Source organism: Lissotriton vulgaris, chromosome 6 (genome assembly GCF_964263255.1).
Source record: "Lissotriton vulgaris chromosome 6, aLisVul1.2, whole genome shotgun sequence".
Classification (NCBI taxonomy): domain Eukaryota; kingdom Metazoa; phylum Chordata; class Amphibia; order Caudata; family Salamandridae; genus Lissotriton; species Lissotriton vulgaris.
In genome coordinates, this window is record NC_141694.1 from 596,190,691 (window position 1) to 596,217,514 (window position 26,824).

Genomic DNA, 26,824 nt, shown 5'->3' on the forward strand with positions numbered 1-26,824 from the left:
TCGCGAGGGTTTTGTACCAGTTCGCAATTGCAAACTTACTTGTCGGCTCGCAACGGTGGCGACTATGTTGTTTCTACGTCTGGTTCATCATCACAGGTTCCCAGCACCCTCTGTTTCACCACTGCCACCCTCTGTTTCACCCATGCCACCCTCTGGTACATCAATGCCACCCTCTGGTTCATCATCACTGTAGATTATGGAGGGGGGGAAGCAAGCACACCTGCCCTGCTTCAACTGACATGAATTAATTTGGGGTTGATTTATTAATGTGTCACTGTTTTAAAATTCCAGTCTGGCACCTGCTTCCTTATCTGTAATTTGCTTTCTGTTGCAGTGCAATTTTTTTTCCAGGACCTTTGTGGCCTACTTGTAGCTATTCTATGAGCCTGCTGTGAGGGTCAGAGCAGGGTCATACAATTGTTGCAACTAGCAACTGAACTCTGGAGGGGCCCCAGTCAGGAAGCACTACAGGGAATGGTTATTAATGATGTGTTTGAACTTTTGCACCTGTTGAGTGCTTTCAGTTTTGCAAAACTCGTTTTTCTGCAATTTCGCGGGATTCGCAGGGCGTGAACGTGCGCGAGATCGAATTCGGAAGCCGCGAATTTGTGCGAATATGCAATTTGTTTTTTTGCGGTGTGTTAGTTCGCAAGGTTTTTTGCGTTTTAGTGAGCCGCTTGTAGCGCAACGGCGTGAAGTTTCCCTCACGGTCGTTCACGGGCGCGGCCATCTTGTTTGCATGACGTATTTCCGTTTCCGGGCGCGATGTGTAATCTCACAAAGTGTACGGCTCGCTAGTACAATTTCGCCTGTGTTCGCGAGGAAAATCTCACGCGAACTTACCCAAGCGGTCGTGAACGGGCGCGGCCATCTTGTTTCTCATTCATTGCTATGGTTCTGGGCATGCTTTTTCTATCCTCTCTGAATCTCTGCCATCCTTTGCTTGTTTGACGTTTTTTTAAATATATTTTACTTATTATCTATCCCTCTATTTTTCTAGCTCTATATTTTTGTGTTTTCTGCTACTTTTGGTTAATTTTAAACTGCTTTTTTAAACTCTTTTCTTTTCTTCTTCCCTATTCTATTTTCTTTAATATTTAGCTTCCTTTCTGCCCAGACCATGGTAAAGCGAGCCGGGAAGTATCCCGAGAAGGGGAAGGGTCCCGCACCCCGTGCCCGGCTCCCGTGCGGGCGTTTGAGGGGGGAGCAGGTCGCACCCCGGGAGATCTTCAACCCAGAGGAGGTGGCCGCACTAGTTTATTATGTTCAGCGCCGCCTCCCCAGGACCATCATGGCAGGCGGCAAGATCGCTCGCGGGTATGGGATCCAGGAGCACCGGAAGCGGTGGGAGAAGGTGTGCCGGGCCATGTACCAACACTCTCGGGTCCGGTGCACCTACAACCAGGCCACCCACCGTTGGACGGATCTCCTGGACCGGGAACGCGATCTGCTCGACCTGCTCGGCCTTGAGATCCCCAGGCTTGGTGAGTAGTAATAGCTATTTCTTTACTACTCTGTTTTCTCCTGCTCTGTGTGTTATTATATTGCAAATTTTAGTTTTTTACCAAGAGCATTAATGCTGCTGATTACATTGTAGGTAAATTATATTTCAAAATGTTCTGTGCATTTCAGGTGCACTGCTCTCCTTCTCAGTAGCGTTGCTACTATGCTTATTTGTTTTCGATTTTGTGTTCATTTCATTGGCCTGTGAAATTATGTATGAGTGTAGTTTAAAGAACTGCGTAATGCTAGACACTAAGGGTCAGATTTTTAATTACCGGCGCATCCCTGCAAAGTAGCAGGGATGCACCAGTAATTGTGCGCCACGCCACCACCACCCATGGTGGGCCGTATTTACAATGCGGCGCACCATGGGCCCAAAACGTCACCAAAGCGTTACACATCTGTGCCGTAAAGGCGGCGCATTGCTGGAGTTGCGTCGCAACAATGGCGCAGCTCCAGCAATTCTCTGGGGTGCCCTATCTCCCCAATGCTGCGTCAAGCCGTACGTCTGCTTCAAGCAGGCGCAGGGTTTGAGTCACGCATCATTGTCCTCAAAGTGACTGATTGAAATCTTGTAGATTTCCCTCAGCCACTTTTAGGATGTGTTCCTGCGCAGGAACGCCCTCCCTTGCGCCGGAACGCCCCCTGATGGCGCAGGGCTTTACAACGTGATGCATCTCCCATATAGGTCACGTTGTTAATATACGCCGCACCATGGCGCCTCTTTTGTTCTGCCGCTGCGTCACAAAAGTCACGCAACAATGGAGCAAAAGAGCCGCAAGGGGCTTCTAAATCAGCCCCTACAGACTTAAGTCCAGTCCTTCCTTTGTACACATGGCGATAAGATGAAATAGTGGTGGTGGATTGATAGTTTGAGTATTTTAATGACTGGTTAATGTAGTAGGAAACTTTTTAGTGTTGTCGCTGATCTGCAATCACGATGGACTTTGTCTGTCACTTCGCGTGCTGTGGACTGCTGCCTGCCAGTCCTAGGCGAACCTTTTTAGTATTTTGTTTAGTGAGTTACATAAGAACTTTCCAAGTCGACGGTCCGCAAATCAAGCAATACTAATAACGTAGTAGACCACATGAGATCGGTCAATATATCCCGTGGAATTTTCTGGTCTTTCTTTCTTTCATGTTGTACATCAGCTCCCCCCAGGGGCAAGAGGACACAGGAGGAGGAGGCTGCTGTTCAACAGGATGCAGGCCAGGATCGGGCAGGCGAGGGCTCATTTGCTGGCCCCGGTAAGTTTTAATTTTAATATAGAGTACCTATTTTTTCCTAGCGTTCCTCATTCGATTTTTTTCTAAATCGTCTTTGATCTTCTTGTAGACTGTATCTAAATTCTTATCCTGCCTCGACTATGACTCCCTGTGGTATTACTAGATTATTCTTATTAGTCTGTCTGTGTAGCTAACTAAGATTGCACATTTGGCAATTCCATTGGACAACCATTCTAGTCAGCAATAGCTCTATGCACTGAGTGCAGTCCTCTGGGATTGTCCATAATGTCTTTTCAAGTCTTCTAAATGTTTATGCTTTGATAATTGCCAACAATAAAAAGGTGAATGACCATCAAGAAAGAATAGGATACTACTTTACTTTTGGTTTGGATAGGAGGACAATCCATTCTACTACTGTTGCAGGGACAAATCTGCACAAACAGAACTATGGATACTAAATAATGCATTGCTTAGCTTATCAATTATAATAGGCGCTGTTAGACCTTCCACATACCTCAGTGATAACAGACTTTGTAGTTGAACCCCCAATCTCCTTACTGACTAGATAGTGTGGCAGAGTCATTTAGCTCCCTAAGTCACTGATGATTGATCCCCAGTGATGATTATCCAACGCAGGACAAGAGTACGGAGTCAGAGTCAAGAAGTGTCAGAGGCACGGACTCATGCTTGCAAAAATTGCAAAACCTTTAGCTCAGCCACTCTAGTCTGGAGGACCAAAAACCACAGAGTCTATTTAAGTTTAAAAGCTTTATTAAAAGTAAACACATTTATTAAAATCAAGTTTGTCATAAAACTAAACGTTTAACTGAAAATGGAAAAGTGCTTAGTGCTGACGATTAATTGAACACATTTCTTGTGGTCGAGCCGAGCTCTCACCTGGTTTGAACTTGATCTTGCTCGTGTTCTTAGAAGTCAAGCTTCTGTCTGTTAGGAGAAAAAGTGGTGCGTGTTAATAATAAAAAGCAAGCATTCATCAGTTGTGCCAAAAAGTGCAGCAAGACAACAGCCTTCCCTGGAAAAAGGGACATTTTTACTTTAGAGTAGACTGTCACAAATTATTACATTGTTTTCAGTTTTTTTCACATTTCTTTATTCCTAGACCAAATATTATATAGTAGTGAGTGGTGTATTCTAACATTCTTAAATGTACTTTGTAGGTGGAACATCTGGTGGCGGGGCCAGCGCGGAGGTGGTAGTGCTGGATGAGGGGAACACTTCTGGGGAGGATGGGGTGCAAGTGCCGGACGACACCAATGTGCCTGTGAGGGTTCACACGGTGGTGGCGGGCAGAGGTAAGCTATATATTCCTTACTTATTGAGATTGAAGACTGCAGAGTGTGCTATCTGCACGGGTGTATTATAAATCAACCAGGTAGTAGCCTGCTCTAAATGTACTTCGACTTAGCTGTGAAGTTTTTGGCGACAAGAATCCCAATCAGATCTGAGATGAACTTGATGGATGGGATGAACGAAAAGCGAAAGAAGGGTGTAAGTAAGTGTGGAAGGACGAGAAATTTTATGATGACTGGCAAAGAAGAATGATATGTGTTTGCTTGGTCCCCGAGGAGGCTGGGAAGGAAAGAATATGGTATGGTGCATGGCTGGGTGAATGATGAAGCAAGGATGGGTGGAAGGAGAACAGCCTGGGTGGGTGAAACAGAAACTGTATGTGTGCATATACTTTGAATGTATGGATGCCTGGATCATGCTACTATCTGACTCTTAGATAGCATATGTGTATCTAGAGAGAGTAGACGGTCACTGGATGAACTAAGTGTTACTTTGAAGAGCATGTAACACCACACCCGCACGTCCGTTCCAGTGTAGGAAAGGCAAGGAAAAGAAGTTGTAATTTTGTCCAAATACTACCATGAATAGTAGCAGTAGTTTGTATTGCAACTGCAAGCACAGCATATATCCGGTTATTACGGTGGACACTCCCTACCTCTCTTAATAAGTTTAGTTTAGTAGTAGTACGTCATTCATGTGTGGGTGTATCACTGTTCACTCAATAAAAAGCAAAGCACCTAAATTCATCCCATGTGTAATCAAATACATCCCATGCGAAGTGATAGATAATCAGATTATTTAGCTTCTTCATTTTCCTTTTCTACTACTCATTTGCACTGTAGGGTGAAAGTTAAATTAATTAAGCAGTAGCCCTTTTAACAGAGTATTCTCAGTGCCACCCGTAATAGAAAAGTAAGAGCTTCACCACCTGCATGTACTGGGCCTGTACAGTAACGCAAGTCTGTCTCACTCATCATGGTGTGCGTCTGTTTTTCTCGGGTGCAACTTCACTGTGCTGGCATTATGCCGGCTTGCATAAGATAACGTACCAATTTTCCTAAACAAGAGAGAAGAAGAAGAAGAAGACTGGTGTACTGTCATAGTCGACTGTAATGGAAGTCCATAGTGCTCGTAGAATTTGTTCCTTAAACTCCCACTAATGTTAGAGCAAGGATGAAGAAGTGGGAGGTTAGATAGATACTGGCCTCAATATTTATATACTGTGCTTTCAAGTTGCTAGTTGTACTGTGACACAACTTTCTGCTTAATCATTTTGTGTTAATCTTAAGGAGCATTGTCTTTCTTTCTTCATATAGTTGCTCCTTCCAAATCAACAACACCAACAAGGAAGGAGCGGGCTCGAATGGCCCGGCAACGGAGGCTGCATGCCACTGTCACTGAATATCGGCGGCTGGTGGCCCTGGAGGAGGAGGACACGCAGTCTACTGGTACAACATCCACTGGGACAGCTGCATCCTCCTCCGGGCCCCCACGGGCTGCCAGCCAGCGCAGTGCTCCAGCGGTACGGATCCGAGCTACCAAAGCCAACCGCCACCGCCGAGCAGCAAAGACAGCAGCTGCCCCCCACAGGAGTTGCAAGGCACGCCAGCACCGCTTATGCCTCAGAGTGTCCTACCTGGAGCAGGAGGTCCTCACGTATAAGACCTTGGTGGAAGGCCTCCGCTCCGACCATGCCACCCTCTGCAAGGAGTATGATGCCCTGGCTGCTAAAGTGAACAACATCCTGCCGTAGTGTCCCTTGCCCCTTTTTAGAGACTTCTGGGGGGTGGGAATTGGGAGTTGGGTTGTTTTTGGGACTTTTGAAGGACAATCGTTGGGGTTAGGGGGGGTCTTGCGGGAGATTATTTTGTTAGGGCTACACAAATATACTTTTTGAACTTTTATCTGAGCATAACTGTTTTTTACTGCTTTTGAGTCTGGTGGGTGGAGGTTTAACAGTAAGTTTGTTTTCCTCAAACTTAAGTCTGTGTCATTTTCTTCCTTTAACCCCTTCGCTGCTGATGACGAGCTCAGCTCGTCATCAGCCACGGGTGGCGTGTGCTGATGACGAGCTGAGCTCGTCATGTAACGCGGTAAATCGAAAAAAGCCGCACAGCGCAAAAATTGCCGCAGCAGCGATGCGGTTAAGTGTAAATGGCTAAATGTTTTCAACACTAAGTGCCTCTCACAGAGTAAGTGAATTCAAGAGTCCTAGGACTTTAGTAGTACTACCGTCAATCTCTCATCTCTCCTAATACTCCATTATACTACCTCCCACCAAACGCTTATCTTACCTGTAATTTGTGTTTGAAAGTAGGGCAAGGCCCAGGGCTGGCTCCACGGGAAATGGCGATTAAGGTTGGCAATCCTGGGCGGAAGCCCCCCAAACAGGCCCCCGAAAACACTACATTGAGCAAAATGTCAGAAATAGCAAAACAAACAAATTCTGCATGGATTTTGTCCAAACCACTTCTATCCGGTATTAGACCTTCCCAGCAATGCCCCAAGACCCGCCAACCCACCGGCAAAAAAGCACAACACCCCCAAACAGCCAAAAAGGGACATATCATACTTACAATATTTATCGGCCTTCGGTCCAAACGCGCTGTGCAGCTAGGTCATAACTCCCGTTTTCCACCACGGATTTCCTGAAAAGCAAATGCAATCAAGATTAGAATGTCCCAGCAGTGCTCCCAGACCCCAAAACTCATCCACAAATACCCGGAACCCCCCCAAAGAGCACCTCAAAGGCAAGCAAGTCAGCAAAAATGCAAAAATAATTTCGCCTCCGATTTGGTCCAAACCACTTTTATCCGGTATTAGAGCTTCCCAGCAATGGCCCCAGAGCCGTCAACCCAGGCGAAAACTAGTAGAAGACCCCCAAACAGGCAAAAAGCAAAAGTACAAAAACGGGGACTTAGTCATTTTCATGGCAATTTCCAAAATCACTCCGCGCGCGCTCTGCAGCTAGGCCCTAACTCCCCTCTGCCACCATGGATTGCTTCAAACCTCTTGCAATCAAAAGTATCCATAGCCAGCAGTGCTCTCAGACCCTGAAACCCACCCACAAACACCAGGAAGCCCCCCAAACAGGCCCCCGAAAACGCTACATTGACCGAAATGTCAGAAATAGCAAAAAAAATGTCATCATGGATTTTGTCCAAACCACTTCTATTAGACCTTCTCAGCAATGCCCCAAGACCCGCCAACCCACCCGCAAAAAAGCACAACACCCCCAAAAGCGCCAAAAAGGAAAATCTCATACTTACAATTAAGGGTGGGCGTAAAATCCGTTTCGCGGGCGAATTTGCGGATTTTCCGCGATTTCGCGATCCGCGAATCTCGCGAAATCGTGGTAAAATCCGCGAATCAGCGGGGACGAATTTTCAGCCAAGCAAGTGTTACATCAGCAGCAGGTGCAAAAGTTGAACCTAATTTCTTTGTAACCTCTTACAAAAGGGTTACAAACAAATTAACTTCAACTTGGACACCTGCTGCTAATTGCTTCCTGGCGCCTCGTTGCCTTCTTGCAACTATTCTCTGACCCTGCTCTGACCCTTGAAGCAGGGTCAGAGAATAGTTACAAGTGGCAACGAGGCACCTGTCCAAGGATTTAAACCTCATCAGGAAGCACTTACAGATATAAAAAACAGGAAGAAGGGAGAGGATGGCAAATACACCCATTTTGAGTTGTCAGGAGGGGTTAAACTAAAAGAGACCCTTACAGCACAATTTTCATATGCATTTTGCTAAAAATAAAAAGCTGTATGTTCTGTAGGGGCAACTCAGGCCCTTCAGAGATCCGGCCTCTCTTTCTTTCTCTCGTTCTCTCTCTCCCTCTCTTTCCCTCTCTTTCTCTCTATCTATCTATCTATCTATCTATCTATCATCTATCTATCTATCTATCTATCTATCTATCTATCTATCTATCTATCTATCTATCTATCTCTCTCTCTCTCCTCTCCCATAAACAACTGCATGGGTAACTTCGCTATGCAAGCGGCTCGCGAAGACGCAAAAACTCTGCGAACATGCAAAAAACCCAGCGAACACGCAAAAAAACAAAAATCCGCAAATTCGCGAATTTTGTGGATCGCAAATTCGCAAATCCGCAAATTCGCGGATGGCGAATTCGCAAAATTCGCCCATGCTTACTTACAATATGTATCGGCCTTCGGTCCAAACGCGCTGTGCAGCTAGGTCATAACTCCCGCTTTCCACCGCGGATTTCCTGAAAAGCAAATGCAATCAAAATTAGACTGTCCCAGCAGTGCTCCCAGACCCCAAAACTCACCCACAAACACCCGGAACCCCTCCAAAGAGCACCTCAAAGGCAAGCAAGTCAGCAAAAAAGCTAAAGATTTTTCACCTCCGATTTGGTCCAAACTACTTTTATCCGGTATTAGAGCTTCCCAGCAATGGCCCCAGAGCCGTCAACTCACCCGCAAAGAAGTAGAATACCCCCACAAGTGCAAAGTCTTTCTTCATTGGGCGTAATCCAGCCCTCTGCTTTGAGGGAAATAGGAGTCTGGAGGAGGAGGATAGAGGAGCATGTTCTTGTGAACCTGTGAACCTGAGGAATGCAGACTGCGGCACCTTCAAATGAATAAGCAAACAAGTGAAGACAGTTCTGCTGATGGGCTTGTTTTTGTGATTAGGTGATTAAAGTTTTAATTATATTAACTGTGCAAAACAAAGAAAGACAGACACACAGGAATAAAAGTGAATAAGGACGAAAAAGAAAGTTATTGATTCACTGTTTCATTTTCAGGGCTCGGTGTCAGGGAATAAGAATAAGGGTTCGTCCTCATACTCTGCGAATTCACGCAGGAAGAGGTCAGTGTCACCTAACAGAGAAGAAATTCCCTCATCTACGTTGCTGTCCTCCTCGTCTTCATCCGGCGTGTTTTCTTGTACTTTGTATTCTGGTGGTATGAGGTGCTGATTCATCTTGATCATTGTTAACCTCTCCACATTTTTGGGCGAGAGGCGGCTCCGTTTGAAAGTTACAATGCCACCAGCAGCACTGAAAACACGTTCAGAAGACACGCTTGCGAGTGGGCAAGACAAGTAGTTTATAGCCAGGTTGGAGAGCTGTGCCCACAATTCTTTTTTCCCATGCCAATACGCCAATGGGTCAGCATTAACATAGACCTCTGTTGAGTCATTCAGATAGTCCTGCACCATTGACTCAAGGTTCTCCAAGGTTCCTCCACTTGGCTTACTTTTTGCTGCGACCTTTTGAGGACCAAACCCAAGGAAAGTTAGCCAATCCTCTTCTTCACCCAATGTTACTGTTGTGTCTGGTGCAGATGATCCGGTTGCCGGTGTCTTTAACGGCTGAGAGGTCACTTGTGCCACAGCCACAGGGGCAGAAGTGGATTCTTTTGACTGGGGATGGCCTGCTGATGCTGATGTACTGCCTTTTCCTTCAATTTCCTGCCGTTCTCTTTCAAACCTCATGGCTGACAAGGCAAGGAAAGAATGCTCGGCCTGCCAGCGCCTTTTTGTAACGTGGATCCAGAATAGTAGCACAAATGTAATGCTGTTCTGAGAGAATCAATTTAAGACGTTCATCGCCAAGTAGGCGCTCTAATAATTTCTCCGCCAAAACAAAAGCGTCTTTCTTTTCTTCATCTTTTTGAAACATAGAAGACACCGCCTTCAGTTGGTGCTCCAGCAGGCGCAACAATGGGATAGCTTTTCCCAAATTACAGTCCTTCCTGCTGACTGCACGCGTGAAGACCTCAAAAGGACGAAACATGTCTGTCAGGCTTTTAACTAGCTTCCATTGCGCCGCATCTAGCCTCAGGTCCTTCTGAGCTGTACCCAGTGTTAAGAAATAGTGATCGAGTACCGTATATTGCTCATACAGACGCTCAAGCATGTAGAAGGTTGAGTTCCAACGTGTTGCCACCTCCTGCATGAGTGCTTTCACTGGCATTCGACGTTCATGTAGCAGGCTCCTCAGATGCTTCCGGGCCTTAAAATAATGGCTGAAATGGTTGCACATTCTTCGGCAGGTGGCCACTAACTCGCACGCTGGACTGTCTTCACTCAAGAATTTTTTAACAACCAGGTTTATACAGTGCGCCAAACACGGCACTCTGAAATAGTGACCCAGATCCATGGCCTTAACTACATTGGCGCCATTATCCGTGGAAACATAACCAATCTGGCGTTTTTTTGGGGACAGCCAGTGAAAGACATTTGTGTTAAACTCATTCAAAATGTTTTGTGCTGTATGACGTTTCTCCAAGCCAAACATGGCTAGTGTTGCATGTTTCCGAGCAGCTTTAAAAACTTGGTCCGGGTTAACACCTGCGTTTAGCTTTGCTTTAACCCCTGAAAAAGAGACCCAGTGTGCAGTGATGCACATGTAATCAGCACCTGCGCCACTGGTCCACATGTCTGTTGTCAGATGTATAGTGTGAACAGCACTCTTCTGCAAAGCTGCCCCAATCACCTCCAGCACATCTTCATGTAGTGCTGGAACCGCAACTCTGGCAAAATAGAACCGGCTAGGAACCTTCCATTTAGGGCAGAGCACTGCCACTAATTCTAGAAAACCAACCCCTTCTACAAAAGAAAAAGGGAGAAGGTCCAGAGCTAGCATTTTAGCCAGCTTAGTGTTATACAGACGCGTCAGTGGGTGGTTGCGTTCATATGGCGCGTCTGAAAACAACATGGTTCTAATGTTGCCCTGGACCAAGCATTTACGGGATGATGATGATGATGACTTCTTCGACCCAGTTACGCTCGCTGATGAACTTTTTCGCATTGGTGTCTCACTCTCTCCCACACTCTTAGTGTGGCTCACATGAGGTGTGCTGCTGACAGGGGTACTGGGTGTAAGTGAAGTGTTTGACACGCCTTCTTCCTCCTCGTCATCATCAGATGAAACATCAACGTTTTCTTGACTTGCAATTCGGGCTTCCTTGATCTCCTTTAGGTGCGCAAACCATTGGACAGCGTGCTGTCTCCTAAGATGACCTCTCTGGCCTCCGGTACCATAGTTGGTACCAAACTTACCACAACTAACTGCAAGCTTACAAATGCTACAAATGGCGAAGTTTTCCTTTTTGGGCAAACACTAAAGAAGTCCCAAACTGCGGATTTGAAATGTCTGTGGGGGCCGGAGGAGGCGGCGGTCATGCTTCTAATGCCAAATGCAGTGGAGGATGTGGATTGCCGAACTTTACTACGTTGTGCACTTTCACCACCACTAATTGAGGTCGAGGTGGATGGAGGTCCCTTCCGGCGAAGAAGAAATATGGAAGCGGTAGGGGTTGGTGTACTAGTTAACTCCAATGATTGTGGTATTTCCATTGCCTCCTCGTCGACAACATCATCACGCTCAGCAGCTTCTCCGGCTAGGGTCAAAAAATCGAAAAACACAGAAAAATCAGCACAATCCGATGCCATCCATGCCCTCCATGATGTTTAAATTCAAGACACCCCACAGAAAGACTAGGCCCATGCACCACTCACTACCCCTGGTCAAAAGGCCATAACAACAGTCCAAAAAATCGAAAATCACAAAAAAATCAGCACAATCCCAAGCCCTCCATTATGTTTAAATTCAAGACACCCCACAGAAAAACTAGGCCCATGCACCACTCACTACCCCTGGGCATAATGGTTGAAAGCTAGGCAAAATGGTTGCAGACTTAAGAACACTGCCTGCATTCAAAATGGCCCCCTGCCTCCCAGCACATGGCCAGGGCCTGCCTGTAGCAGCACTCAAAATGGCCCCCAGCCACATGGCCTGTCCCTATGAACACCCCAAAAAATCGAAAAACACAGAAAAATCAGCACAATCCCATGCCATCCAGGCCCTCCATGATGTTTAAATTTAAGACACCCCACAGAAAGACTAGGCCTATGCACCACTCACTACCCCTGGTCAAAAGGCCACAACAACAGCCCAAACAAGCATTTGCAATGCAATAGGTCTCGAATTAGGAAAGTTTGAGCTATTGGTATTGTAAATTACAATTTTTTTATGTATGTGTTGGTTTTGAAAATAGCAAAATTAATAGCCCTAGTCATTTACAATGCCAATAGCTTTAACTTTCGCAAATGTGACACCTATAGCATTTGTAATTCAATATTTGTTGTATTTACGTGACTTAGATGTATTGACATTACAAATAACAATGGATTTTAAAAAAAAAATTAATACTTACACAAAAGTTATTGTAATTTATAATGGCAATAGCTTAAACTTTTGTAAATAACTTTTGTGAAGATTATGTTCAGTGTATTTTATTGTGACGCAATCCAAGAACAGAATTGAAATATTAACATCTTTTTGTGACATTTGTTATAAAGCTTGGAACATTGAAAGAACATATTTCACCCAGTTGTTTTTGAATGGTTGCACAGATTAATGCTGTGGTGGCGCTGAGTGATGTTGTGGTGGCGAAGAGTGATGCTGTGGCGTTCAGTGATGCTGTGGTAGCGCATAGTGATGTTGTGGTGCCCCTGAGTGATGCAGTGGTGGTACCCAGTAGAGTGAGGGCGATAGATAGATAGAGGGAGGGCGATAGATAGCTAGAGGGAGGGCAATAGATAGATAGAGTGAGGGCGATAGACAGATAGAGTGAGGGCGATAGATAGACAGATAGAGTGAGGGAGATAGAGAGCGTGAGGGCGATAAATAGATAGATAGAGTGAGGGCGATAGATAGAGAGATAGAGTGAGGGCGATATATAGAGTGAGAGCGATAGATGGATAGAGTGAGGGCGATAGATAGATAGAGTGAGGGCGATAGATCGATAGATAGAGTGAGGTCGATAGATCGATAGATAGAAAGAGTGCGGGCGATAAATGGATAGAAAGAGTCAGGGTGATAGAGGGATAGATTGAGGTCGATAGAGTGAGGGCGATAGATAGATAGAGTGAGGGCGATAGATAGATAAATAAATAGCTGGAGTGTGGGCGATAGATAGATAGATAGCTAGAGTGTGGGCAATAGATTTATAGAAAGAGTTAGGGCGATAGATGGATAGTTAGAGGCCGATAGATAGAGTGGGGGCGATAGATAGATAGAGTGAGGGTGATAGATAGATAGAGTGAGGGCGATAGATAGATAAATAAATAGCTATAGTGAGGGCAATAGATCGATAGATGGCTAGAGTGAGGGCGATAGATAGATAGATAGATAGATAGATAGATAGATAGATAGATAGATAGATAGATAGATAGATAGATAGATAGATAGATAGATAGATAGATAGATAGATAGATAGAGGGCAATAGATAGAGTGAAGGTGATTGATAGAGTGAGGGCGAAAGATAGATAGAGTGAGGGCGATAGATTGAGTGAGGGCGATAGATAGAGCGAGGGCGATAGATAGAGTGAGGGAGATAGATAGATAGAGTGAGGGCGATAGATAGAAAGATAGATAGATAGATAGATAGATAGATAGATAGATAGATAGATAGATAGATAGATAGATAGATAGATAGATAGATAGATAGATAGATAGATAGATAGATAGAGTGAGGGCGAAGATAGATAGATAGATAGATAGATAGATAGATAGATAGATAGATAGATAGATAGATAGATAGATAGATAGATAGATAGACAGATAGAGTGAGGGCGATAGATAGAGGGCGATAGATAGATAGATAGAATTAGGGCGATAGATAGATAGAGTGAGGCCGATAAATAGATAGATAGATAGATAGATAGATAGATAGATAGATAGATAGATAGATAGATAGATAGATAGATAGATAGAGTGAGGGCGATAGAGTGAGGGCAATAGATAGATAGATACGTAGATAGATAGATAGAGTGAGGGCAATAGATAGAGCGAGGGCAATAGATAGAGTGAGGGCGATAGATAGATAGATAGATAGATAGATAGATAGATAGATAGATAGATAGATAGATAGATAGATAGATAGATAGAAATATAGACAGATAGATAGATAGATAGATAGATAGAGTGAGAGCGATAGATAGATAGATAGATAGATAGATAGATAGATAGATAGATAGATAGATAGATAGATAGATAGATAGATAGATAGATAGATAGATAGATAGATAGATATGAGTGAGGGCGATAGATCTCTTTGCGCTAACATAGTGCCATTGCTCATTGTGCCAGCGTTGGACTGTGTGAGACTGTCATTCTTAAATGCCCACTGTGCCAGCGCTGCAGTAACACATACCTCATTTGAAGCGCTCTTGCACTAGAGCCTGTAGACCTCACCGGAAAGCCGTTCTGTGTTCGACACGACCTAGTCGGCAGCTACCAGTGGCAACGTAAGAGGATATGGCTTAAAGGCTAGAGCGGCCGACCTTTAAGCTGGAGACCCGGGTTCGAGTCTGGGGAGTCTCAAGCATAACGTGATTCTGGCCAAACCACTTAATGTCCCGGCTCTTTAACGTGGTTTGTGAGGCCTAGCTTTGCTGATTGATATGAGACCAACCCCTGTTTTCTTTGACATATGTAAATTAAGGCACCAGTCATATAGAACATATAAACATAAATAAACGATTTTAGCATCACACTCATGGGTCTGTGATCACTCAATATTCGTGTGTACGTATCCAGGTTATACTCGGAGTATGGGAGAAAAAGTCTCATATAAGGTTGTTATGCCATACATGATGGCAAACTTAGTGACTTCATGAGAAGGTGACAAGGTGTAAATAAAACAATAATCTCCAACAAATATCAGCACCTGACATTAACATGGTGAAAACAAAATGAAGTTTAGATCATCCTTTTTTTCAAACCGGTCACCTCAAAGACACAGTCTGTTGTACTGGTGGTACACTCTTCAGGCTTGTTGGCCGAGAGGAAGGATCCTTATTAATGTTGTTGACCTTTCGACCCTCGGGTGTGTTTATAAAAAAACATCACACAGGTATTCAGGACGAAGGATGTGTGAACCGCCTGGATTAGTGACCTCCTATCAATGGGCTTTCTAGCCTAAAAGGGGGAGTGGACCGACAATATTCACAACCTATCAATCAAGGACTTCTTGAAAACCTGTGGAGAGGGAGCGCCGAATCTGCAAAGTCCCAGAAAGGATCCCGAAGGGATTCACTTAAATAACATCTGCCAAATATGCCTAATTAAAAGGAGCTTGGGATGCAATGCTCCCAGCGCAGTCCAATGGGATTCACTCTGTGATAGCACAATTGGTTAAGCAAGAGTGTTCAGAAATGAAATGCGGTTAATAGATTTCACATGGCTAAGTTAAGGCGCTATGAAGCGTACTCACGTACACGAACACACTTCACGGTAAAGCAGCAGGGAGTGTGTGTGGAAGGAGTGTGGTAAACAGAGAGCAGGAACTGAACGTTTGGAGTGCAAGTAATAGATTTCACAAGGCTAAGTTAAAACGATATGAAGCATACTCACATACATGGACGCGCTTCACTGTAAAGCACCAGGGGGTCTGCGCCCTGATGTCGCTTCTGTTATCAAGCTGGCCAGGAGCCAAAAGGTGGTCAACATGGACAACGGAAGGGGGGCAGGGAATTTACAACTTGAACGGCGTGACGAGGGGAGGGAGGGGCTAAAGGCAACACAGTCACTGGGTGAATAAAAAGCTCTCGCCATTGTGTGGTGGGGGTGGGGGAGTGGCTTCCTTTGAAGTCTGAGTCTGATGCCAATGGTGTGTGATGTGCACGCCCCGGCTCATATGAAATGGGGGATACTTCATAATGTGCTGGTGTCTAAGCAACATACCTCTGTATCAGTATCAAGTAATTGAAAAGACATGTAGACAAAAAGGGTTTGCTGGGGACACTTGTTTAAGTAACCAGAGAAATAGTGATGACAACAATGATGGGCTGTTACTGTTGTTTAATGGTGAAGACTGGATGTTAGTTGCTATATGCGAGTGGCGCTATTGCGTGTAAAGAGATGCTCGTGCTCTGGACTCTTAGCAATATACCCGGGTGGGGGAAGTCCTACTCTGTTGAAATTCCTCACCCAGGGAGGCATCCAAATTAAATAAATCGCCTGGCCACTCTGATAAATATAGGGAGCGATGTGACCCCAACTGCCAAAAACATGCAGTGTGATCGAGTTGGAGCTGAGACGGAGTATTGGGAGATCGCCTGAACCCTAATGCAACATCGCTTATTAAAGCAAATCGGAAAGCACTTAACTGCGGTCAGTAATCCAGTCCCATTCAGGGCATTAAACTGGCCGTACTAAAGCGAGTGGCGGTGCAACACAACCCTGCACCCTCGCCAAACCTGGTTTTATTTTCATGTTTTTTTCAATTTTTTTCAGCTCTGGGGCTGCTTCACTTTGTGTGCCCCTCCAACACAAATGGCTGCATTTACATTATAACAGCGAGGGATCCATGGGCGTGAAGACAACTCTGCCCAAAAGGCAACGAATAGCAGGGAACGCTGCAGCACCCCAGGAATGACAACTGGTAATGGATCTGGTTGAGGAAAATACAAGATAAACATAGAGTGAAGGGTGGGAGAAATGTAAAACAAGCCCTTTACCGCTAATGTAATTAAAGCAGGATGGGGGAGCGGATCCTTTGAAGCCTGGCCTCGCGGCCGTCAAAGAAGTAAGCAGCAGGGATGTAATTAGGGGGGAGAAGAAGTCGCGCTTGGGTGAATGCCTGATGCCAAGCTGCCCCTGGGAGGGAGGCTGAAGGCTGTGATGGAAGCACGGTCACGAGGACGTGCACTTCTACAAATCCGGCTCGTAAAAAGTCAGCTTTGTGGATTGACGGCAATAGGTTCGAGAAATCTCGACCTAAAAAACGAAAATCACAGAAAAATCAGCACAATCCCAAGCCCTCCATGATGTTTAACTTTAAATTCAAGACACCCCACAGAAAGACTAGGCCCATGCACCACTCACTACCCCTGGGCATAATGGTTGAAAGCTAGGCAAAATGGTTGCAGACCTAAGAACACTGCCTGCATTCAAAATGGCCTCTTGCCTCCCAGCACATGGCCAGGGCCTGCCTGTAGCAGCACTCAAAATGCCCCCCACCCACATGGCCTGTCCCCATGAACACCCCAAAAAATCGAAAAACACAGAAAAATCAGCACAATCCCATGTCATCCATGCCCTCCATGATGTTTAAATTCATGACACCCCACAGAAAGACTAGGCCCATGCACCACTCACTACCCCTGGTCAAAAGGCCACAACAACAGCCCAAAAAATCGAAAAACACAGAAAAATCAGCACAATCCCATGCCATCCAGGCCCTCCATGATGTTTAAATTCAAGACACCCCACAGAAAGACTAGGCCCATGCACCACTCACTACTCCTGGTCAAAAGGCCACAACAACAGCCCAAAAAACGAAAATCACTGAAAAATCAGCACAATCCCAAGCCCTCTATGATGTTCAAATTCAAAACACCCCACAGAAAGACTAGGCCCATGCACCACTCACTACCCCTGGGCATAATGTTTGAAAGCTAGGCAAAATGGTTGCAGACCTAAGAACACTGCCTGCATTCAAAATGGCCCCCTGCCTCCCAGCACATGGCCAGGGCCTGCCTGTAGCAGCACTCAAAATGGCCCCCACCCACATGGCCTGTCCCCATGAACACCCCAAAAAATCGAAAAACACAGAAAATTCAGCAAAATCCCATGCCATCCATGCCCTCCATGATGTTTAAATTCAAGCCACCCCACAGAAAGACTAGGCCCATGCACCACTCACTACCCCTGGTCAAAAGGCCACAACAACAGTCCAAAAAAACGAAAATCACAGAAAAATCAGCACAATCCCAAGCCCTCCATGATGTTTAAATTCAAGACACCCCACAGAAAGACTAGGCCCATGCACCACTCACTACCCCTGGGCATAATGGCTGAAAGCTAGGCAAAATGGTTGCAGATCTAAGAACACTGCCTGCATTCAAAATGGCCCCTGCCTCCCAGCACATGGCCAGGGCCTGCCTGTAGCAGCACTCAAAATGGCCCCCACCCACATGGCCTGTCCCCATGAACACCCCAAAAAATCGAAAAACACAGAAAAATCAGCACAATCCGATGCCATCCATGCCCTCCATGATGTTTAAATTCAAGACACCCCACAGAAAGACTAGGCCCATGCACCACTCACTACCCCTGGTCAAAAGGCCACAACAACAGCCCAAAAAATCGAAAAACACAGAAAAATCAGCACAATCCCATGCCATCCAGGCCCTCCATGATGTTTTTATTAAAGAGGCCCCACAGAAAGACTCAGTCCACCCACCACTGAGTACCCCTGGGCAAAAGACCATATCAACAGCCCAAAAATCGAGAATTCCAAAATTGTTGTTGCAGCAACTGTAATGCCCCAAACAAACTTACTTGTGAAATTTCTAATCCAAAAGTGATCCAAAGAAAGTCAAAAAGGCCTCAAATCCAAATATCCAGCAGCATCCACAAAAAGTAATCCTTCCAGGTGAAAAATCCGAATGAAAGTGACCAGCACATGAAGAAAGCACTGGGAGGAGCCTGCTGGACAGGAACAGGAAGTTGGAGACTGTGGGGCACTTCCTTCCTCCCACCCCCCCCCCCCAAAAATGGACTCCTTGCAAAAAAAAGTGCACGCAAATGTCAACCTGAGGAGTTATTCTGATAAAAATCATCATTTTCAGAAGGTTTATGCTGCTTGCTAATGGATTTCTTGTGCAGAATTTCAAATTTTGTAATTTCGCGAGTGCGAGATTGTTGCTGCTCGCCGCATCTACGTGTTCGCAATTGCGAACTCTCGCGATGCGTGCTGTGCAAGGTGGGAAGCTGCAATTTCGTAATCGCGGTCGCCAAACTCCCGTGGGATCCCGCAGCAAGATCCAAAATGGCGCAGCACTCGCAAAATATCGAGAAAAACAACTCGGCAAACGCTGAATGACGGTAAGTGAACGCGCACGCCGCAAAATTGTATCACCAAGAAAAAAAAATCCGCTGCGTGCGAATTTCCGGATTTTGTGGGAAATTTGCGAATCTCGCGGATTGCGAATTTACCGAAAATCTGCAAAATCCGCGAGCGGAAGGAATTTTCCGCCCATGCTTAGTCTTCACGCGAGAGTTCGCGCTCAACTCTCTTCGTGAGCGCGCTTACCCGGGTCTTTTAAATTGGCTCACTGGCGCTGCCACTCTGCCTCTTGCTTTCTTGCGTGGCTCCCGCGTCACTTCCTCTGCTCCCACGCGACCCAGGGTGGGCTCCTGGTCTCGCTGAGGTCGGGGCTCCTTCGTCGACGAATGGGTCATGCAACAAGGTCCTTTTTACGTCGCCTCGTCGCCAGTTGTCGTGTCATTGTACCCAGTGATGAGAGGACGCGGATGTTGCTGGTAAGATACCTTTATTTGCTAGCTTGGTACAGCGCAGGTATTCTCTGCTTCCTTCCCCAATGCCCGTCTTCTATTGTGTGTCCGTCCCCCCTCCCCTGACCGGAAGTGGTGTCCGGTGTCCCTTGCCCTTTGTCCCCTGCCCAGGGTCCTAGTGTCCACTTTTCTGGCCATGACACCCCCCAGCTGAAACCTTATATTTGTTCCTTTTTATCTGAGTCGAGGGCATGTAATACCAAGGTAGCCGGTAAACCTCTGATCTAGTGCTCCCTAGGGAAGTCCTAGCTGGTGGCTGCATTTTTGTATCTTTCTGGTGCAGTAGCTGCTCCTAGTGCCTAGGCATCCCAGCCCAGGACGTAATAATGGCAGGCTCTTACCCAGGCAAAAATCAATGACGTAACCTCTAATTTGTGGGATGCATTCAAAGCGCCTCTAGGGCCACATTATCAAGAAGGGCGATAACATTATTGTTGCTTTAGCGGCAGGTAACTGCCGCTAAAGTGGCGATAAGGGGCTTGATAATATGCCCTTGGGAATTCCCTTAGAAGCCCAGGTTCTGGTGTGAACCTGGGCTTCTATGGGAATTCCCAAGGGCATATTATCAAGCCCCTTATCGCCGCTTTAGTGGCAGTTTCCTGCCGCTAAAGCGGCAATATTGTTATCGCCGTTCTTGATAATATGACGCCAAGGCTTTGGAATTTTTCTGGAGGGGTATGCCTCCAGTACAAATCGTATGCTGGGCAGCACACACTCACCGCATCAGTGCATGGGATGTCAGCAGCAGCAGGCCATTGTCAATAAATATGATTCTCTAATGTATTCACTCCCTGAGCTACACAGCCCAGCAACTTTATTGCAAAGCTAAAATAAAATACCCGGGCCCAAATCTGCTGAAATATTGCCTGGGGACCCTTCAAAAGACAATGCAAAACATGGCGTCTATTTACTTAATGATGGGCAACACTGCATTACCGTGCATGCGTCCATGCACACATTTGCAAATGTAGTCATTGGATTTAAAGAAATGTTATAATGAAGGGAATATGCAGGCCAGGCAGACAGGACCATAAACAGAAACGTAATGAAGCACCAAGTTTATACTGATACACAAATGAAAAACATGGTTTGTGCACCTTTTTACAACATACATATCACCACACAAGAATGATTCCATTTTAAAGCCAGTTTACATCCATTGGTTATCTTACCACCAGGTATTGTTACGCCCCATCCAGATACAGTGCACCGGGTGCCGGCGGCCACACAGTTGGTCGGCAGCGGAATCGGTTGGACATACTGGTTGTACTTTGCCGGCTTAGCTAGCTTGATCAGCATGATGTCATTATCCAAAGTTTTGGTATTGTAATTCGGATGCTGGATTTGCTTCACAGCAGCTATGTATTGTTCCGTATAATCAGGCTTAGATCGGTCTTGTTCACCAAGGCGGGCTACCATGGTGCCGGGTCTAGCAAAGGAAAATATGATTACAAATCAGAGAGAGAAAAACAGACAGTGAGAGAGAGAGAAACATCATGGAGAAAATACATTGTGGAATGAAAGGAGTTAATAAAGGCAGTAAGGTACAACAATAGTCAAGGAAGTAGAGGGCAAGAAATACAAGTATTGGCATAGCCAATATATCTCGTCTTTGGGACCTTATACGTGTTTAGCCATGCAACAGTTCATGTTGTTGCACCAAGGATATTGGGCTGGATAACTAAACACTTATAAGATCCCAAAGGCAAGACCTATTGGCTATGCCAATGCTTGTTGAAGCTCAGGAGCAGCAACATTGTCGTGGTGTCACCAGGGCTTTAGGAGGAAGCATTTTCAATATTATATAAAAGCCATAGTTGCTGCTTATTTATCTTAAGCAACTAACAACCATACCAACCAATTACTTGTTGTATTATATATATATCTGGATGCAATGACAGAAACAGTAAAGTACCAGTCAGGACACTATGCTTATCACAAACTTTTAGCTTATGTGTTTTTAAGCCACACCCTTAAATTACATTGACCACGCCCCTTTCGAGACTCCCCAGTTTTTTCATCACACTTAAAACCCTGACTGTAACTGGAAGTCGCTGTAACCCATGTGTCCTGCTACTGTTATATAGCGCTCCGATGCCTTTGGGCCACGTCCGCGCAAAATTAAATTGCAATACTAAAATAAAAATAAGAAGTCTAAAGCACCTCAGTTGCACGTGGATGTTATCTGAACATTATTTGCAGTACTAGCGTTTTCTCTCACCCTCGCAGATGTTCGCCCTCTCTGCTCAATGCCCCTCCCACCCCTTCTGAATCGGGAAGCATGGCTTGTGTGTATTGGGTGTACGCAGGCAAGACGAGGGAGCCCAGTGAAGGGAGGGGGAAGAGGAGGGAGGGTGCAAAACAAGCTTATGGGATATCTAACTGTAAGCAGCACGCACCGGCTGCTGCCTTATCTCTGCTGCTACAAAGGGGGTCTGCACGCACCGCCCTGCGAGACAAGGGGTTCTTCAGGAGAATGCAGCAGAGGCTTAGGGCCCCCCGCAAGCAAAGGTGCACATGCTCATTCACAGATGCCTCCCCGTCGGCTCTGACTTGTTGACCCTGGTCTTTTTGACTTTGTTTGAATGGAGCGTGCAGGATGAACGATGCCAAGCAGGGAGGTGAGGCAGGCTCCACCCAGGATTCCATTGCAGGTGGTGCATCGTCTTAATTCAATGACAAAAAAGATAGGGGATACATATAATTACACAACACCGGCCCCTAGTAGGGGCAGAGTTGTGAGGGGTGGCTTGTTTTGTGTGACGTCAGAAAGATGTGCTGAGCTATCCTGCTCAGAGCTGAACTCCATGCAGCTTTACTTAAGGAAGAGAATACACTTTTCGCCCGCTCATTGAATGAAATGCCTCTTCTGTCTTGTGGCTGCTTTTTCATAGGGCAGGGGGCGGCGAGGTAGTGCTAAGCAGAATCCATTAAAATAAAAACATTTCTATATTTTTTTTTTCTATTCAGGGAGTTTTGTAAAGCGCTTGGTGACGCCCAGCGGCGTGTCCCCGCGCTGAAGAGCAGATACTTACTGGAGCCTACAGAAGTGGAATACCTTACTGTTCGAATAGTGCAGTTTTAAGCTTGGCCCTAAATATTAGTTCTGATGGTTCTAGTCGCAATGCTATGGGTAGTTTGTTCCATCTAGAAGCTGCAAGGTACCTAAAGGATCTTCCGCCCATCCGTGCTCTAGACACCTTGGGGATAGCCAGGAGTCCTGAGCCGGAAGATCTCAGGGAGCGGGACGGCTCGTAAGACGTCAGCAGTTCTTTCAAAGGGAGAGGAGACCTCCCATTGATGATCCGATGGCACGTGCATAGTGCTTTGAATTCCACCCTGCTTCTGATCGGGAGCCAATGCAAAGACTGGAGGGCCGCTGAGGATGCGGCTCTTCTGGGTAGTCTAAGCACTAGTCGGGCAGCGGCATTCTGTAAGACCTGTAGGCGGCTCAAATTCTTCTCCAAGGTCCCTAAATATAGAAGATTGCCATAGTCCATCTTTGATATAACTAGTGCATGCACCAGGGTTTGACGGGCTCTTACAGGTAAAAACTTCAATGCCTTCCTGAGACTTTTTAGGGTCCCGTAGCATGATCCGACCACCCGATTGATCTGGGGGCCAAAGGTCAGGTCAGAATCAAACCCGATGCCCAAGTTCTTTGCTTTCTGGCACGGGATGGGTGTTGGACCTAGGCAAGGTGGCCACCATGCCGACGTCCACGCCGATTGGCCTCCCCCCACGACCAGCACCTCGGTCTTGACTCCGTTAAGCTTGAGGCAATTGGCGGACATCCAGGCAGCTAGATCTTGCATGCAAGCTCTGAAGATGTCTGCCGAAAGCCCAGGTGCGCGCGACAGGGAGATGACCAACTGCGTGTCGTCGGCATAAGACACCATTCGGAGGCCGTGACTCTCTACCAAGGTGGCAATCGGGGCGACATAAAGATTAAAAAGTGTTGGACTCAGGGACGAGCCCTGCGGCACCCCCTGGTCCAAAGCGATTCGCTCAGAGTAATGGTCACCTTGCCTCACTTGGAAGCCTCGGCCTACAAGAAATGAATAAATCCATTTCAGCGCTGCCCCTCGCACCCCACCTTTGTTCAGACACTGTAGCAAGATGGAATGAGCTACAGTGTCGAACGCTGCGCTGAGGTCTAAGAGGATTAAAGCCATGGTTTGTCCCTCGTCAGCACCTTGCCTGAGGGTTTCGGTAGCCCTGAGAAGGGCACACTCCGTGGAATGACGGGCCGAAACCCAAATTGGGTAGGATGAAGAAGGTTGCTTTCCTCCACATGTTTCATTAGCTGTTTGTTTACCACCTTCTCCGCAACCTTAGAGAAATAAGGCAGCAGAGAAATGGGGCGTAAATTGTCCAGCTTCTCAAAGCTAATGTTTGGCTTCTTGCGGAGGGGAAGCACCACAGCCTGTTTCCAATCCTCAGGTATAGAACTGGTTCGGAAGGAGACATCTAGCAGGTGCCTGATGTAGGGTTCAAGTGTCTCCAGACTGTCACTCAACCTTTTTGGGGATACGGGATCTCGAGGGGAGCCAGATTTAACAGATCTGCAAATTTTAACTAAATCCTCCGGTAAGGGGATAGTAAAATGGAGTAGTGGATTTTGATCGGCTTCCTCTCCTGCTGAGTCTGCAGGCTCTTCCGCTGCAGGTGGTATATCGGGAAAAGCAGAATAAATCTTAGACACTTTATCTCCGAAGTAGTTAGCGATGCGATTGCATGCTGCTACTGAGTGATCTTCATCTTGAGTGAAGGTTTTTGGGGTGGATAGGGACTTTTATATATGCTGAACAGTTCCCTGGCGGAATTTTCTGCCCCGTGGATTCTGTCTGCATAGTATGTGGCTTTCTCTATCCGGATTTTGTTATGATAGGTACGCCTCTTAATGAGATAGGCCTCTTTCATCAGGTCATCATATGCCACTCTCCATTGTCTTTCTGCTCGTTTACAATCCCTTTTGGCGCAGCGCAGCACCTCGCTGAACCAGGGGGCAGTTCTTTGTCTGCGGACACCTTTGGTTGGCCGGCCCAGTGGGGCTGTGCAGTCCAGAGCAGCCGTGATGCGATCATTGAGCAATTTATTTGCCATTGCCACGTCATTGCCTCCTGTGGGCCCTTCTGCGGTAAGAGCCTTATTAAACTCTAGCAGGGAGAATCTTGCCCACCTGCGTCGAGGGTAGTTGAGAGGGGTGGGAGCGCTTGCTTTATGTTTGGGCAAGTAAATAATAAATGGAACAAAAAAGTGATCTGTCCAGGGCAGGGGCACTGGGGGAGCAACTAAGACATCCTCCCAATTGGCAAATATAGGGTCTAGCAGATGCCCACGATTATGTGTTGGAAGCTGCCCCTTTAGCTCTAGCTGTAGGGTGTGAAGATCTTCCCGGAACTCCACCGCTCCTTTGTCTAGTCAGTCTTGCAGGTGTATATTTAAGTCTCCCAACAATAAAAACTTGTGCCTCCTTATCGCTGTTTCTGTGACCCACTCTAAAAGATTGCCTTTGGGGCGGACATGCAGACAAGTGTGGGCGGTTTTCCTTTCTTTTTTCCTGCCTTAAAGATGAAGAGGGGGGTCATTGCAGCATCTCCAGAGACTGGGGTGCAGCAAACCTGGTACACTCATCCCTACCTGTAAACTCTTATTAGTGTGTGAATATCTCATTTTTTTTGCAATGTTTACAATTTTTGCATCCTTGCTTAAAAATGCAAGTATTTCTATGTTTCAGTTATACAAAGTGTAAGCGCACACACCTCGCGCTAAAAGTAAAAAAAAAAAAATTGTCGGCAAAAGTGAAAGCGTTTCCCTTGCGGGAGCGAGCAGCAACAGGAGCGATAATTGTTAACACATGGCACCAAAGCTCGCTCCCGCAAGGGAATCGCCAAACATGCACGCATTGCCATTGTAAGCAATGCAAAGGGTGCACGTTTTTAGGGCGAAAAGTGAATAGATTCCAAAAGGTCTTTGGCCTATGCATGGCATGCGCGATGTGTAGGCGAGACCTAAAAAACAAAAAAATAGGGGAAAAGTAAGAAAGTCAGAAGTAGGAATATATAAATGTCCTGTAAGTGGCGTTTGTGGGAACAATGGGGCATCAGTCCACTGCTCCAGAAACCCTGGTCACCAATTTAGGATGCAGAGGACTGGAGCAGATAACTTTAGCTCTTGTATACAGGAACTTAAAAACAAGAACAGAACACCACTGACATGTGGGAAGCACAATAAAATGACAGTAAAATGCCAAATTTTCTGCTTAGCATGCGCTCCCTAACAGAGCCAATTTTAGGAAAATCTGTCAAGGACAGGCCTTCGTAGGAAACAGCCCAGTTGCAGCTTTTCTTTCAAATAAAATCTGTCCAATGGAGAGTTCTAAAACAGAAACAATCTCAGCTTTACCAGTGGCACTATGCCAGTTTCTATCCAAATTGTTGCGAACCTCTTTTGAAATGTGCTGATCTCTTTTCATTTATGCGCAGTTTTCTTGACCCTAAGAGTGGGCAGAAAGCAAACTATCCACTGTCAAGTAAGATTTGTTTTAATAATCTTAGGGCCAGATGTAGGTAGACAAATACTGGTTGGCAACGGCCGAAAATACTGAATTTCGGCCGTTACCGACCGGTATTGGGCTTGTGAGATGTAGGAGCCCAAAAAAGACTGAATCGGTAAATACGAGTCTGTAATTTACTGAATCGGAATTTACCAAATTCGTATTTTCTGAATTGGAATTTACAGAATTCTTATTTACTTAATCGGTAAATAAGAAATGGTAAAAAATTAGTTTTGAGATGTAGGAAACTTCTAAAATACAGAATTTCATGAAATTCAGTATTTAAGAGTCGGTAAATACCATGGACTGAAAGCAGCTGGTAACCAGGTGCAGACTATAAAAAAGGCCCCAAAATGCAACAGTGTGACCAGAATGGCGGCATTCTACGTGATAGCAAGGCGGCTTCAACTACAGGCAACAGGAGAGAGGGTCTGGAGAAGGGAGGAGCAAGTCTACAGACAGAGGATAACGCTCTTCCAACTCACTGAGGCAGAGATATTGCAAAGGTACAGGCTACACCCCCAAACCATCCTGGACTTGATCAGAGACCTGCACCCACTCCTGGAGGACCTAACACCAAGAGCGCATGGCATCCCACTCCATGTGCAGGTGCTCTGTAGCCTACACCTGCTTGCATCTGGGAGTTACCAGGGGGTGATTTCTGCGGTAGGTGGGGTGTCCCAGAGCTGCCTGTCCCGTTTCTTCCATAAGTTCCTGGAGGCCATGATGCAGAGAATGCATCATTACCTCAGCTTCCCTGACACACATGCAGAACTGCTCAAGAACAAGACTGACTTCTATCAAATGGCGCAGATGCCTCACGTCATAGGCTGTATTGATAGCACCCACATCCCTATCTGCCCTCCTGCAGCCACAGAATATA

The 26,824-nt window shown here is 46.0% G+C and overlaps 1 protein-coding gene across 3 annotated transcripts in view; it reads right to left on the minus strand.

The window, feature by feature from the left end:
• The window catches only part of LOC147707763 (trypsin I-P1-like), a 173,710-nt gene that overhangs the window by 96,636 nt on the left and 50,250 nt on the right, over positions 1 to 26,824 (minus strand). For 2 of the 3 annotated variants that reach the window (XM_086926614.1, XM_086926615.1), the window contains one exon: positions 20,555 to 20,811. In XM_086926614.1, coding sequence (XP_086782740.1) covers positions 20,555 to 20,811 — 257 coding nt within the window. Of the gene's footprint in view, positions 1 to 20,536; positions 20,812 to 26,824 lie in introns of all 3 variants that reach the window. The other variant, XM_086926616.1, reaches the window with a different exon arrangement.